The 14996-nt window shown below is 41.2% G+C and overlaps 2 protein-coding genes across 3 annotated transcripts in view; one reads left to right on the forward strand and one right to left on the reverse strand.

The window, feature by feature from the left end:
* Positions 1-9129, reverse strand: part of LOC103387458 (zeta-sarcoglycan) — a 55682-nt gene extending 46553 nt beyond the window's left edge. The window contains exon 1 of the mRNA XM_008322126.3: positions 8151-9129. Within this exon, the coding sequence (XP_008320348.1) occupies positions 8151-8189 (39 nt within the window). The 5' untranslated portion in view covers positions 8190-9129. The remainder of the gene's footprint in view (positions 1-8150) is intronic.
* Positions 9130-9534: 405 nt separating this feature from the next.
* Positions 9535-14214, forward strand: dctn6 (dynactin subunit 6). 2 transcript variants are annotated; one of them, XM_008322138.3, is made up of 7 exons: positions 9535-9671; positions 9850-9914; positions 10046-10151; positions 10266-10354; positions 11113-11160; positions 11406-11548; positions 11639-14214. In XM_008322138.3, the coding sequence occupies exons 1-7, from the start codon at positions 9655-9657 to the stop codon at positions 11735-11737; spliced, it is 567 nt and encodes a 188-aa protein (XP_008320360.1). In that variant the 5' UTR covers positions 9535-9654; the 3' UTR covers positions 11738-14214. The 2 variants fall into 2 exon arrangements, with proteins under 2 accessions (XP_008320360.1, XP_008320367.1); XM_008322145.3 differs by having other exon boundaries at positions 11437-11548.
* Positions 14215-14996: the final 782 nt, after the last annotated feature.

Raw genomic sequence — 14996 nt, forward strand, 5'->3', positions numbered from 1 at the left:
AAACTTGTAGTAAATTAAAAAAAATTGTAACTGTTTAAAAAAAAAACACATTAATGACAGTGTTGTTTGAAACTTTGATGCCTTAATTACCAAAGACTTCCCAGTAATGACACAGTTCCTTGGACAATGACCTGCTTCAGGACAATCTGTGAATCTGAAAAGAGAGTTTTATCACCGGCCCACATCTTAATCCACTCTTTAAGTGACTGCTTCCTTGGATGAACAGCTAAGGTCATATCTGCAGGTTTTGTGGCAGATGTCTCACAAATGGATGTTACGACTTTGCTGTAAATACAAATGACCCACAACACTGCCCCAGAAATGTCAGTGATTCCAATTTAACCGGGGGATACGGCTAAAGGACAGGGGCATTATGAGAGGTGCTTACGCACAGGCTGAATATAAACTCCCAGAGCGCTGTCTCAAAAGACTTTCCCACAACTTTTCACAAACGCAGTCTATGGAGCGTGCCAGGCATTAAGACATAAACTCCATGATCTGCAAAACATATTTTATAGTCTTAACTTCATACTTGTTCTTACAAGTCAATATGCTTACAAGGAACAGTTTGAAATCCTAATCTTTTAGCCCAAAGCTGTGCCCCTGCTGGACACCTTCAGTTATTTTCACTCCACTGTTGCTAAGGGAATTTTCAGCTCTTGCAATTTCTATGGCAACCCACAGTTCCCATTGCTGGAGCCTGCTGTAATTCCTTCGCAAGAGGTTTATTACATATATCACGCTGGTCAAGTCTGGCCTCCTGAAACTTGGTTATTCAGAGTAAGAGGAGGCAGAGGAGGAGGAGGAGGAGGAGGTGGTGGGAGAGGAATGCAAGGTGCCGGGCATTCTGTCGATCTGTCATTTCAGCATGCCGGTCACAGCTGACTCCTACAAACACGATAGACTGGCCTGGATTGGACAGGACTGGACTGGACTGATTGAGATGTCAAACAGCTGCAGCTTTGAGGAACTACTCTGACTTTTAAAAGAAACAAATTATTGATTAAAACCCGGGCTAGGGAAGAGAAAATCACACAATGGCTGGATCCCATCTATCAGTTTGTGTCAGGCGGAGGAAGTCTGACAGTTACCTCTTAATATGCAGAAGCCTTATAAAGCAGCACAGCTAAAAATAGTAGATTCTACATTTCACCGAAAACTGCACAGCAAACAGGTCTGCACTTTAAGGGCATCCATGATGAAAAGTCTTCATTATCATCAGTGGTCAGTTAAAGGTCACCGCAGCTGTAAATGTGTCTCTATAAAAAACATGAAGAACTTGGAAATAAACTGGAATCAGCTCCAACAGCCAACATCTAAACAAACCCAATATGGACTATGTAAAAACATCACAGGCATCAAGCCCAACGAAAATGTTTCATTTTGACCGACCCAGCAAATTCCAAAGCTACTTATAGCTCAAGAATATAACCTATAGCATGTATGGCCACAAGAGGGCACCATCTGCGCTTTTGACAACTGAACATGGCTATGGAACAATTTGTACTGCAGAATCCAAGTTCAACATGTTGACTTTGTTAGCCTTTCACGCTAGTATAGTTAGCCTATGTGGCAGTGGTGGCTTAGTGGTTCAGAAGGTCGTAGGTTCGTACGGATGTGGGAATAAAGCATCACATCCAAGTAATGATCTTTGTAAGGTAGATCAGTACAAGTACAGTGGCGATAAAGTGCAGAGGATATGAATAAATCTCACCGTGCTGGCCGCCATTTTTGCTTGTGTCATCAAATGATTTGGTGGCCAAAAATTTGATGCATCCCTAGTATTTTTCGGTGTGGGGTATAATTTGGAAAATCCAATATATAAATACCAGATATGCTTCTCTATGATTAAAACATATTTTTTAAAGTTGCTAATTTCACAGCTAAATCACCGCCGACCACTAAAAGAGCTACCTCAGCTGAAGCTCCAGGAGTCATAACGGCTGATTCTGGAACGCTGTTTCCCAACCTAGAAGTCAATGGAGAGTTGCTGCAACTGGGCATTAGTTCATTCTTTTTAATTACTGTTACAATTTCAAGCACACCTGTTATTAAATAATGAGATTAAGGATGAAAACAACCTTAAGGCTGCACTCCACGTCCACACTGTGCCTTTAAAGGAATAAAATGCAAGGAGACCCATGTGTCACACTATTAAGGTGTAATTAAAAAACACATGCCACTCCACAAAGGTGTAATTTAATATGTTTACAGATGGAGCTGCATGAGCCTGGTGTGAAATCTACAGTTAAGTGTCTTTAACTGGATTACGATCATTGAGAAACGTCACACCTTTCCTATAGTCAACGTTCTAATCAACCTATGTCCATGCCATTTTAAAGTTGTTTTTTTTTTATTTACCAGAATTCCCTCAAGTCAGGGGTTTCAGTACTGCCATACAGTACTGTCATCCTCTGATAAGACAAATGCATACTGATAGGTGTTTTTTTTTTTTACCAAATGCCTTTATGACTAATTAAACAAATGTGCTCCAGTTGGTTTACTGACATACAACATGCCCCTCATAAATATAAACAAAATTGTTTCGAGTTGACCAAAAAGTGAAAATTAGACTCTATTGATTCTGCCACTAAACCTCTATACAGTTCCGCTGAAATATACTGTATTTAATGTGAAACACACTACCAGGATCTGTGTGGGCTGCAAGGTGGCCTAAAAATTAGGAACCGTATGGATTTGTCCCCAGGCTTTCATGTGGGCTCCATGCAAATTGCCTATATCAAGGAAACAGGCCTAAATATAGCAGCCATATGCCCACACAATCTGCTATTCCAAATCATGCCAGTCACACACCCATGTAACCCAAGTGAGTCTTTGTGGAGCCCACATGAATACACTGTCTGGACAGTGGTAATAATATAAAGTGATGATTCAAAGTCAAAGTTTTCCAACAACATCGAAAACAATGACAATTGTTATTAACATATTACAACAATTAACAGATTAATTGACTGGAATTGATTCAGAAAATGATTCCATACATTTTCCTTTTTTTTTCTTTGCCCTCGCTGTTGTGTTTTTCACAGGCATATTATAACCCTTGTATTTCTATGTAGCTACAGATAACTGTTTATATAGTCTTGTGTACTGTTGTGATTGTTGTGGTTATTCTATATAGGTTTATTTCTCTGTAAATAGTCAGATAATTGTCTAATCAAATCAATTTTCAAAGTCAATGATCAACAGAGGAATTCATAAAAATAATCAATAGCTGCAGCTCTGATAAATGTCTGCTCTAATCAATCACTGCTTTAACATATAATTATGTTATACCATTATTTCTGGCTCCTGCTGGTTTAAGAAGCTTTTAACTGAACTGTTGCTGCTGGGTACCACAGGGAGGCGCTACAGGTCAAAGAGGTTAAACGCTTGAGGAGCAGCTATTTTTTCCTTTTTTTCTCCTACATGTTGATATTTGTCGTCTGTACAGTATGTGAGATTACTCCATTATTTATTGATGAGATTTGGGAAGTCCGCTGCTCACCATCCGCAGATGCACAGAAGGAAAAAAAACTCATTGGTCTGGATATACAATCAATATCAATGCAAAAGCTTAAGTGATAAAAAAGAGCCTGCGGGCCAGTGAGCTGGTCTACACCCAGTAACAACAGTCGATGAGCAGATGGGCCTGAAATCTACTCAACGCTACGGTTGGTTTACCACCTACAGTCCACGTATTTTCTATTAATAAAGCACAAACTCCTACACAGCAACTTCTGTACAATAAGCTGTAAATACTGTTGTCTCTGTTCAACACGCAGTCATCTGAAAAGGTCCTGGTGGGTTTCCTTCCGTTACCATTTCCTCGTTATTAAACACAGTGTAGATACAGTCGTTCATCAGTACGTCTTTGAGTCGGTGCTGAAATCTGTGTCACATCCCTTTTTTGTGCTTTCTTCCTTGGCGTGGGATTGGAGGTGGTTGGGGGTGGGCTCCTCAGAGCTTTGCCCACTGACATTACAGCTGCATTCAACCAAAAGCCAGCAATTACCCAGCATCCCTGTATCCAGTAGATCCCGGCCCGCCTCATCTTCACCAATTAACGTGGAGGGTGATCTTCTACGTGCTGTTTTGATCAAAGAGCGACAGGCTGCAGAGGCAGCAAAAAGCAGCCCAGAGGCCTCTAATGAAAGAAAACCAGACACTATTAATTCTCCATAATGTTAATCAGCAAATTGGCCAGTGTTCTCTCACTCAGCCATGCCACTGACTGAAGCCCCCCACGGGGCCACCTCAGCTGGAGGTGCGAAAAGTATCGGAGACACACTAATGACTGCGGAGCTTGTACTCATTCATCCCGTGTTGTAAACGCGGCACAAACGCTGATGCAGCAGCCTAGGAAACAGGAAACAAATGGACACAATCATATTGCTCGTCTGACATACAGTGTCGCAGCACCTATTTGTTTAGGCTTCCTGGGCAGAGGACGGAGAGTCCAATCAAAGGGGACACAGTCGTGATGACAACAACTGTATCTGTTAGGGGCCAATTATATTTCTCAAATGTGCAACAACAAGTAAAAGGTATCGATGTAACCGTTTCACATATGGGTGATGTGACAATCACAGATGCGGGCGAAGGTGCCAGCATCGACGGCGCCAAATCCAATTTTGTGACTGCATCATCTCTGCTGGAGCTACAGTGGCACCGCAGCTCATCGACGGCTCTGTCTTTGGGGCTTTCTGTGCGACTCTGCGACAAGAGGGCTCTGTCCTCCACTAAGAACAACAAGGCTACTCTAGAGACAGTGTGAGAGCCGCGGGGATCAAAGATCTCCAATAAGACTGGCCCCACGAAAGGTCAGAACTGTTCTATCAGAGTGTGCTGTCAACAAAGCCCCGACATCACAGGGCTGTTTGAAGTCAGATTTCAGAGAGAATTTCCTTTCGCTGTGCACATCTGCTTTGAGGACACTTTCATGAAAAATATATATGTGCTCGCCCAAAACACAAGTGATCAACGAACCTCGTTGGCATTCCACACCCCTGACCTTTGCATCATTTATTTATGTGGAAAGCTGGTTTTTGTAAGAGTCTCAGACGTTTCATTGCCTCTGTCAGTGTCTCCTCTGTTGTTGATGGCCCTGGCAGAAGAGAGTTGGAGGGGTAGATAACAAACCGCTGATGTAAACACACACACAGAGACACACTTTCCTGCTCCAAGCTGCACTAGCTGTCCTTGCTAATCCCCAGAAAAGCCTTGGAGGAGTCACAGAGGGACCTTTTTGGACAAGTCCCCAAAGGTGACATTTGGATTTGTCGGTTGAAATCAAAATGAAACACACTGGCATGAACACACAAACGCATTTTCGCAATACAACATGAACATAATTATTTTTATTTAATCGGGTGCCATTGTTCCGGAAAAACATGCTTAAAGTCTTTCACAGCATCTCTTCACAGAAGAAGGACCATCCTTATTGTCTTTGTCCACACACAAACAGACAAGCTGCCCCGTAGTGATGCACCTTTGCACATGGTAAACAACATCAACTTTTACCTGGATATATTTCTACTGTGAAATAACACATCAGCTCTACAGTTTTCAGTAGTATCCCTGCGTACTGTTGTCATGTTCTGTGTTTACTGTAGTTTTTATTTTGTGTTTTGACACAGACACTGTGCCTGGAAAGAAATTGAACCACTTTTTCATCTTTGTCGTCTTCTTCTTCTAGCTGCTTCCTTCGAGTGTCCCGACAGTGGATCAGTGCCTTCATCTCTCTGTATCCATCGCCTTCTGTAGTGTTACACCAAGCAGTTCTACGTCCTCTTTCACCTCTTCCATGAATCTTCTGTGGGATCTTCACTGTTCTACTTGCTCGGCAACTCCATCTCCAGCAACACTATCTCCCAAGTGCTCCACCTTCACTGTTCCTCTGATCTGCTCATTTCTATTCCTGTCCATCCTGGTCACTCCTAATGAAAATTTTATCATCTCCAACCCTCCGCCTGAACCTCGGCCTTATCTCCTTTAGACGGAGCAACTGTCAAAACCATTCAACCCGGCAGATCTCATACACAGTACCTTCTTATTTAATCTTGTTGCTGTGCCTCTGTCACACATCGCCCCTAAAACTGGTCTCCATCCATATCATCCATACAACTGCGGATTGGTCCCTGCCAGTTACTGTACTTGAACTCGTCCATCTTTGCAGTTTCGAGTGTTCAGGATCATGTTATGTAGCTCCACAACAAACTTATTTTCAGTTATTAGAATAACATCCATGGGACTCTGTTATTTCTGGGAATGCAGCAGCTCATGCAGCTCAATTTGGACATGGCCACAGGAGAATCTCACTTCAGAGGGTTGGATGGCTCTTACACTTTGCCCTAATGCTCCAAACAAGAACCACATGTCTGTACCTCTACGCATGAACTCCCAAAACTCAGGGCTGGGGCTCAGAGGGTCATGGGGTGAAATGGGATTTACCCAAACTGCAAATCTGTCCAGAGGGATGTGCTGGATCATCCGAGTGAGCAGCAGTGATTTCTTGACTGATGTGGGTGACTGAACCACCATGTTAGTGAGTGTGTGGGTGTGTGCATGTGTGTTTTCTTCTGCTCTCTCATTTTTGAGGCTTTAGTTACAAAGGGTATGATGTTGGGTGGTGACTCCAAGGTGAGATGAGGAGATGGCAGTGTGCCTGGAGGTTGTTGCTAGTGAGAGTGAATCATGCAAAATGGCGTATGAGCTCATTCCTCCAGATAGAAGTGGATTCATTCTAATTGAAATAAATATAGAAACAAAAACCATTTCTGAACCTTTCTGCTCACCGGCAGGACAAAACCTTGACCCTGCGGAGACTCGAGTTAATCTGGACAAACCATGGACCATCAGCACAGAGGGAATGAGAAGTACACTTGAAATGTAAAAGAAAAAGATTGGCTATCAAGGCTGAAAAATACCCTCATGAAATGTGGTTAAAAATAAATTCCTAGCAGGCTGGAGCAGCTGTTTAATTTGGCCTGCAGGCTTTGGCAATTTGTCTTTGTGTTTGTGCATTTATATTAGAACTTGTATTTGTATTGTATGAGCATTTTTTCCCCCAGCTCTTTTGTGCGTGTCTCTATTGGCTTTTATTTGTCAGTGGCATGTGCTGACCTTTGCATGTGTCAATGAATGATGTGTATGTATCGATGTGTGAACGTGTGTGGAGGGAGACACTGTATGTAAAGCACTATGTGGTGGTTGATTGAAAAACAAAGGAATGTGACGGGACATTTTGACGCTTAGACCTAAGTAAGGACGAGGATGTGAGTTATGGTGATTGATGAGGCTCAGGTTTGATGATAACCTGTCGTAGGTTAGGTTTTAAAAGTATGGTTTTGGTCGAATGGAACGAGAGACAGGGAAAACCTCAGTGTGTATGTGTATGTTTGAGTGTGGAAATAAAAACAGAGGCTCTGCTGTGTGGATTTCTGACTCAGAGCTGCTATGTTGCACACAGAGTGCTGCACGGTGAAGAAGAGGCTCCAAACACTGTAGCCCGAGGTTACTGCCCCTGCGACCCACCCTTCCAGTCACCTCTAATGCCACCACCACCGCTACTATCCTTGCCCCTGCCCCAATAAGCCCTACAACCTTCCACCCCCTCTTGAAGTGGTATGATAGTGGAATGATAATGAGAAACTCACAGGCGGGCAAATACACAAGCACAGGCAGAAGCGGCAGAATATTCATAGGCTGTCACATTACTCTGATTCTTAAAGGGGTGGATAGGGTGGGGTAAGGTGGGGTGGGGGTGCATGAATACAATATGAGCTACAATGTATGAGGGAGAGAGAGAATCCCAGGCTGGGAAAACTCCTCGCGTCTCACAGCTCACATCACTGGTTATTAATCAGCATGTTTGCAGGAAAATGCTGCCGCTGCAGGTCTGAAGGAGTGAGCAGACACTTTTCATTCATCTTTCATTATTCGTGAGGTTTCCTGTTAATGTGAACAGAGTGACCGCACTGGAAAGTTCACCTGTTGCAGAATGAAACTTGACCCCCGTCCCTCTTTTGGGTCAATTATAGGCATTACAACAACTAATAATAACACTTAAAACTTCGACACTGTAAAAAAAAAAATGCATTTGGTTAGAGATTATATTTAGTTGTTATGACTTTCAATGTTTGCAAACTTACCTTCAGCGACTCTACGTCGAGAGTGGCCGACTGATCCATGTCACAGTCTCATCAGTCCCACTCACATATTTACACCAAGTTCACAAAGATGCACACAACAGCATCAGGGCGCAGGATATTCCGAGCACACAGCGAGTCTTTACTACCATTTAAGGAGGGAGGAAATTCTACAATCCGAGTCTTGAAATAAATTGAGTATATTTGTGGTCTTCATACTCGAACAAGACAAGTCCCGGGTGATGCTGGAAGAGCAGGTGCTTCCCTCCGCATCTCACTTTACGCTGAAACCAGTCGCTCAGCTTGAAATCGTACTGTCGTCAATTAAAACTCGATATCGCGCTACACTTCCGGTGCTTGGTTAGCAAAATTAAAAGTCGCGACAAACAACCGTTACCTTGGTCTTACTCCCTGAGTTGTAATTGTGAGTGTGAGAGAGATCTCGGGTACGCTGTTATTGTTTTAAAATAAACTTCACTGCTGCAACTCAGTCAGAAATTCCCCAACAACCAACACATATTTGATGAGATTATTAGCATTTGTCATGTAGATATTTTAGTTTTCGTTTGACCTTTATTTTGAAAAATAAGAATACCGGATTCAACGCAATTACAGTTGGCTTTATATATTTCCAAATCTCACTCTGAGGATAATAAATGTTGTTTGAGATGTTTTATTGAGCTCCGGGTAGAGTCACAATACTTTTGAAAGAAATTGCAGCCTATGAAGAAACGCTGTGCTTTATTTTATTTTTGGGATTTTGCTTCTGTTTCGCATTGACATGCAGTCCCTCACTGACAGCGTCTGCTTTTGTTATAACATGGTCAGTGTTGGACCCTGCAGGATGTTAACTGTTACTGCAAGGAGTGGTTTCCCCTTTGTGCCGTTCATTATCAAAATGTATTCTTAATTAAATTCGCTATCTATGAAAGCATCAGCTCATTCTGCTATAACATATAATAAAGCATATTGAGGCTGATATACCCGGAAAAGAAAAAGAAAATTAAATAAATAACTATCATAGGTGGAGGTTCCATAGTTTAGCAGTTAGCACGTCTGTCTTGCAAACACAGAGCACAGAACCCTGGGTTTGATCGGCAGAGGAACCAACATATCCCTATTATTATTATTATTATTATTATTATTATTATTATTATTATTATTATTATTTGCAAAGTCTATATGTGACTTCACTGACAGGTGCTTAGCTTCAACTAAAAATATATATATATATAAAAATACAATTGTTTGCAAAGACGTAAAGAAGTAAAAAATAATGCACATACAATATTCACGAAACGTTACTTTTTATGGCCAGTAGAGGGACATAATGCACATACAATATTCACGTTACTTTTTATGGCCAGTAGAGGGAAGCAACATTCCATATTTGTGTTTTCAGACAAACTCAAACACACCGGAGCCTCAACTCTAAACTAGGCATAGTAGTCGATTATCAGTCAAATAGATTTCTTACATTGCAGGGATATCAGGCGCCAACACGCAAATGATGGCACAGAAAAGGTAACGTAACGCTATTTCGCCGATAATCGTTTGTATTTAAATATTTTATGATACCAGAAAGAAAATATAGAATTGCATGTTTACATTGCCGTAAAAAAGATGGCGACGTTTATGTATATATGTATTTCTATATATATTTTTAGGCCATGTTGTGATTACTTTCCGTTTATTCTCGCAGCATCAAAATTGCAGCTGGTGCTGTGGTGTGTGTGGAAAGCGAAATAAGAGGAGATGTAACTATTGGTGAGGAATGTTTTTCCCCCCAAACGTCAATATAAATCGACGTTGCTGCACTCTGAATACATCTGTGTTTTGGGTTTTGTTTTGTTTTGTTTGTTTGTTCTTGTTTTGTTTTGTTTGCTTTTAATTGTCAGGTGCCAGAACAGTTGTCCATCCGAAAGCAAGGATCATAGCAGAGGCTGGACCTATAATTATCGGTGAGGGGAATCTAATAGAGGAGCAGGCACTCATCATTAACAGGTGAGTCACGTGTTTACATTACCATAATATTTATAATGATAATAAACATATTTTAAATAGACTATACGTTTAGTGTTTGTTAGCTATAATTCTAGTGTGATTTTACATTTTCAGTTATCCAGAGAATATAAAGCCGGACACAGAGGGACTTGAACCCAAGACCATGATTATTGGGACCAATAATGTCTTTGAAGTTGGATGTGGTATCCTTTTGTAAATAAGTTCTTAAATAACAGGTTAGGCAACCTCCTTATGTAAATAAGGCCAAGGAACGGTATCTGATATGAAACACTTTATTCATAGGTTACCTCGCAGGAACAGTTACAGTATTAAATAACACCATCTATCACAAGCGTTACATCAAAATACATTAGTTAGTAGGGTTAAGGTGAACCCCCTCTGAAAGACCTTGGTTAATGTTAATCTAATAATGTTCTGCCTGTGATTCTAAAAGCTATTCTGATGTGTTGATAGAAAGCCTTGCACCTTGTTATGGTCTGAGTTTTGAAGTTAGTTTTTAGTAAAACTTCTACTAAATAATTAGTAGAATCTCTTGTAAACAAATGCCCCAAAAATGCTGAATGTAAGAAAAACATAGGTTAGAAAGAACCAGAAAATTACCACGATACGATAGAGTTGTTTTTTCAAGACGTTGAATTAAACAAACAAACAACAACAAAAAACTCTTCTCGTTTGCATGGAGAAGTGTGAGTTGTTCAAAAAGAACTTTTGTTTATATTTTATACTCTCTATTACATACGTCGTCCACCAGGGAGCAGTAGCACGATATATTTTCTATGGTTGCTGGTGTCTGCATTGAATGGACAGATTTCCCCACATCTGTATTCAGCGTCAGAGCCTTTGAAACTCGATGTTAATGAGTTTCTGGTCTGCAGTGAATGTATTTTCATGTAAAATTTCCCCTTACTGATTAAATCCTTAATTTATGGCCTTTCAACAGTTTCACAGGCTCTTAAAATTGGAGACAACAACGTGATTGAGTCCAAGGGTAAGTACTTGGTATTCCTCTGTTCGTGTGCATCGTAGTAATCATCTTCTTACGAGTTAGCATCATATAAAGTATTAGTGATAAATTGGAAATTTAATTACCCTACAAAAAAAATGAAGACACGTAATCCATTTTTGTCGACGACCTAATTACTCTTTTCCCACATCATAGTTTTCAGTTTAGTTCTGCACACACTTCTGTGGTCTCTGCAGAGTTTTGTTTTTCTGTCTCACTTTAAATTCCAGCTGACCTTGGAAGAAATGTGATTCTGAGCAGTGGCTGCATCATCGGCGCTTGCTGCCAGGTCAACACATGTGAGGTCGTGCCGGAGAACACAGTTGTGTACGGGTTGGACTGCATCAGGCGTGTGCAGAGTGAGAAGCCTCAGGTCTGTTTATCATTTGCTGCTGTTCTGTCAGAGTTCCTATGGGCCTGGAATGGAGTTTATGTAACCAGGTGTGATCTTGAACTCCTGTAGCCTCAGACTCTGCAGCTGGACTTTCTCATGAAGATCTTGCCCAACTACCACCACCTGAAGAAGACGGTGAAGGGCAGCGGCACACCCATCAGAAGTTAATGGAATTCTGTTTAGCTTCAAGCATTACTCTTGAAGCTACTTTTACTCTATTTGCACATTTCTTATCACTATCACTATACTACAATATTACCTTAGTGTCACTGCACTTTTATTTTAAGTTACATTAACAGTGTAACTTTACTTATCATATTTTGGGCTTTATTATTATTATTATTATTATTTTATATTGATCCCGTTATTTAATCTACCGGTATATTTACAAATGGTAAAAATTTAATTTTTATTTGGGCGTTTAGTCTTAAGCTTCTACATTTAGTGACCACATGGGGGGAGTATTGAGCAGCAGTCTGGAGACTCGTCCCGACAGCCTTTGTTTCATCTAATTGTAAAAAAAAAGATGGAAAACCAGTAAACGATCTTAAATAGCCTCTTTGACATTATTTACTCAAAACTAGTCATTGAATCAGATTTTTTCAAGATAAAAAATAGGAAACAAGAAGAAACCACTTGAAAGAATTGTTACTAAGTCAAAGTGATTCCTTCAAAGATATCTATGGGTGTGGTTATCGGTATCTTGGTGTCAGTGGGTTGCCAGTTCTACCCTCTCCCACCAGGCTTTGCCAAATTGGTGCCAGGGTGCAGTGGGAATTCCACTGAGCAGAGTTTATTGTAATTGAGATGGGTGTGGTTTTAGTTGCATTTCTGCTGCAGGATGGCTCCTTCCTTCCCGTGTTAAGCCCCTGGGGTGTTGCTAGCATCTGTGCCACACAGCCGCACAGATTAAAGTGTGGATGGATTAATGCACGCTGGACGGTCAGTGGCACAAAACAGTCTGGCATAGAACGTCCCCATGTCACATTTCACTGTTGTTTCAGTTGAGGCCGTGACACAAGCTTAAGGCTACTCAGGCTTGGAGGGGTGAAGGTGGAGAGTGGGTGTTTCGTGCCCGACGAGAAAGGAGCTGCGCAGTATCGCAGGTCCCTGTAGGCGGCCCACAGCTGGTGTCGCACTCTGCCAAAACTCATTTGAACATGTCATGATGGAGTCCCGAGAGGAGTCCACATCAACCAGGGGCTAATTATTTCAGCACCGGAGTGCAGTCGGGGCCACATCTAGGCTCCTTTTTGTTCTCACCTCTCTTCTCTTTTTTTCCTGCTACCATTAGTTTTTATTTTGTGTTGTTGCCAAAGTGTCTGTTGACTTTAACACGATAAGGAAGACAGATGCAGGGTGCAGTTGTACCAGAGTGAAGAAAGATACAGTGCTGAGGCAGAGAGGTGGTGGTGATGGTGGGAGGGGAGGGGCAAATGTGGCCTTTTAATCTTCAGAGTTCTACAGAGGCTAAATGATGATAGCAACTCATGGCAGGAATTTGAGAGGAAGTTCAAATGGTGTTCTATATTTGGAAAGAGTTATTTAAGCCTCTCCTTAACTGTACTGTTGGGAAACCAAATTATCTAGCTTCCACTCATTTGTTCATGTGGCACTGGTGTTTGCTTTCCTTTAAATGGATTATCTCCAGCCAGTGTTTGGCCTTAGCTACAATACGGAGCATTCTCTGAAGAGTCAATAATGTCTTATCATAAAACAAAGAGAGAGGCCTATATTTTAGGGCTAGATACAGAGGACAGAGAAGTACCTTTTCACTTGAGAACATGACAAACTATAGTACTTGGATAAATATAAATGGAAAAACCCAGTTTCTCAGCTTAGACCAGCAGGTGCACATCATGTGCTGCTGTTAACCAACACAGTCAAGTTTAAACAGGCCACCAGTTGTTGGGGAGGATAAAGGCTTTCTGACAGCTGACCTTTGCAGGTCCACTCCACCTTTGAAAAGTGAAATGTGACCTATAGGCTGCAGTGGATTTCATGGAAATCTCACAGAAATAATTAATTTCAGCATAAGAGGGACCAGAACAACTGGATGCTGTGACTTTTTAGCCATAATCACATGTTTGCAAAATTAGTTTTCTGCAAGTCAAGGCAGACAGTGTCACTGTTTGTCACACTGTGATGAAGGATAAATGATGCTAATGCTAACACTGTTCCATTATTCTTGTCTAATGTTTACACCAATTTTATGACTCAACACTTGCAAAAAAAAGCACCAGACTGGGGTGTCACTGACTTGATTCTCATTAGCTTATGTTAGCAAATGCATTAGCATGTTATGTTGACTTTAAAGTGTGTTTACTGCCAGGAGATTGTTTGATTATAGATTAATAGTATTGTGATGTGAACACCCAGAAGTATCATACTCTATTATTACTATATCAGTATTAGGCTGGTGCTAGAAAACTAGCAGAAAACAAATCCTATAGGTATCAGATTTGTAGCGAAATGGAACCTGAGCTGCCAGTAAAGCTCAAGGCTAGTGTGTTAGCATGCTCAATTTAGCCTGAAGAGTAACACGACTCAGGTAGAGGATTAGCTTCACAGCCATAGAGTGGAGAAGCTACTTGTGCTGATACTGCATTAAAATAAATATGATTTATCATATACAGAACATTTAAGCCTCACGTTGTCCTTGGCATTTTTTTTACACAACCAGCGTCCTCGCAACAGGTTTGCATCTTGTCCCAGAATCAGAGTATGAGGAAAAGTTGGTACAAGCCGTGCAGTACAGGAGCACATACACTCACACACACACAATAGCATATTATCAGTCACTGGTCACCTAGACCATAAGGACTTAATATGTCCACAAATGTGTGAAATAGAACTAGTGAGGTATGTCATACACATTTGGCACATACATGTCCATTAATAGGTTATGAACCGATACTTTACATAGTATTATCACATGATGAGGAAGATTTCCATGCACTTTGAAGCAGAAGAAACCAAACAAACTCTACTCTCTGGGCTAAAAGCTTAGTTCTGCCACTTAAAGTTCAGAAAGCAGCAAGACGTATTTATGTTCTATAAAGATTAAAGCATTGGGAAGTAACAGCAATCTCGGTACCTGGGTTTTAGTTTAACCTTTTATTGGTTTCACTCAACAACAAAAGAGAAAATACTGCTTAACCTGTCTCCCTTTGACCTGCTTGAAAGGGTTTCAGGCCCACTGGAAAGCATCCAGAGGGAACGTTATAGTCCATTATTCAGACCTGTGTCAACATTTGGGAATTCAAGCCGGGGAGACATACTCACCATGTTCTCCGTCTCCCTGCTCAGACCTCTTCTCTGCCCAGCAAACCATGACAAGCTATGGTACAGTCTGATGTCACATTGTCTCTTTCTTGTGTAGTTTCGGTTGGTGTAGTATGCATTTCCACATTTCAATACAACCTTG

This window comes from Cynoglossus semilaevis, chromosome 1 (assembly GCF_000523025.1).
Source record: "Cynoglossus semilaevis isolate Cse_v1.0 chromosome 1, Cse_v1.0, whole genome shotgun sequence".
Classification (NCBI taxonomy): domain Eukaryota; kingdom Metazoa; phylum Chordata; class Actinopteri; order Pleuronectiformes; family Cynoglossidae; genus Cynoglossus; species Cynoglossus semilaevis.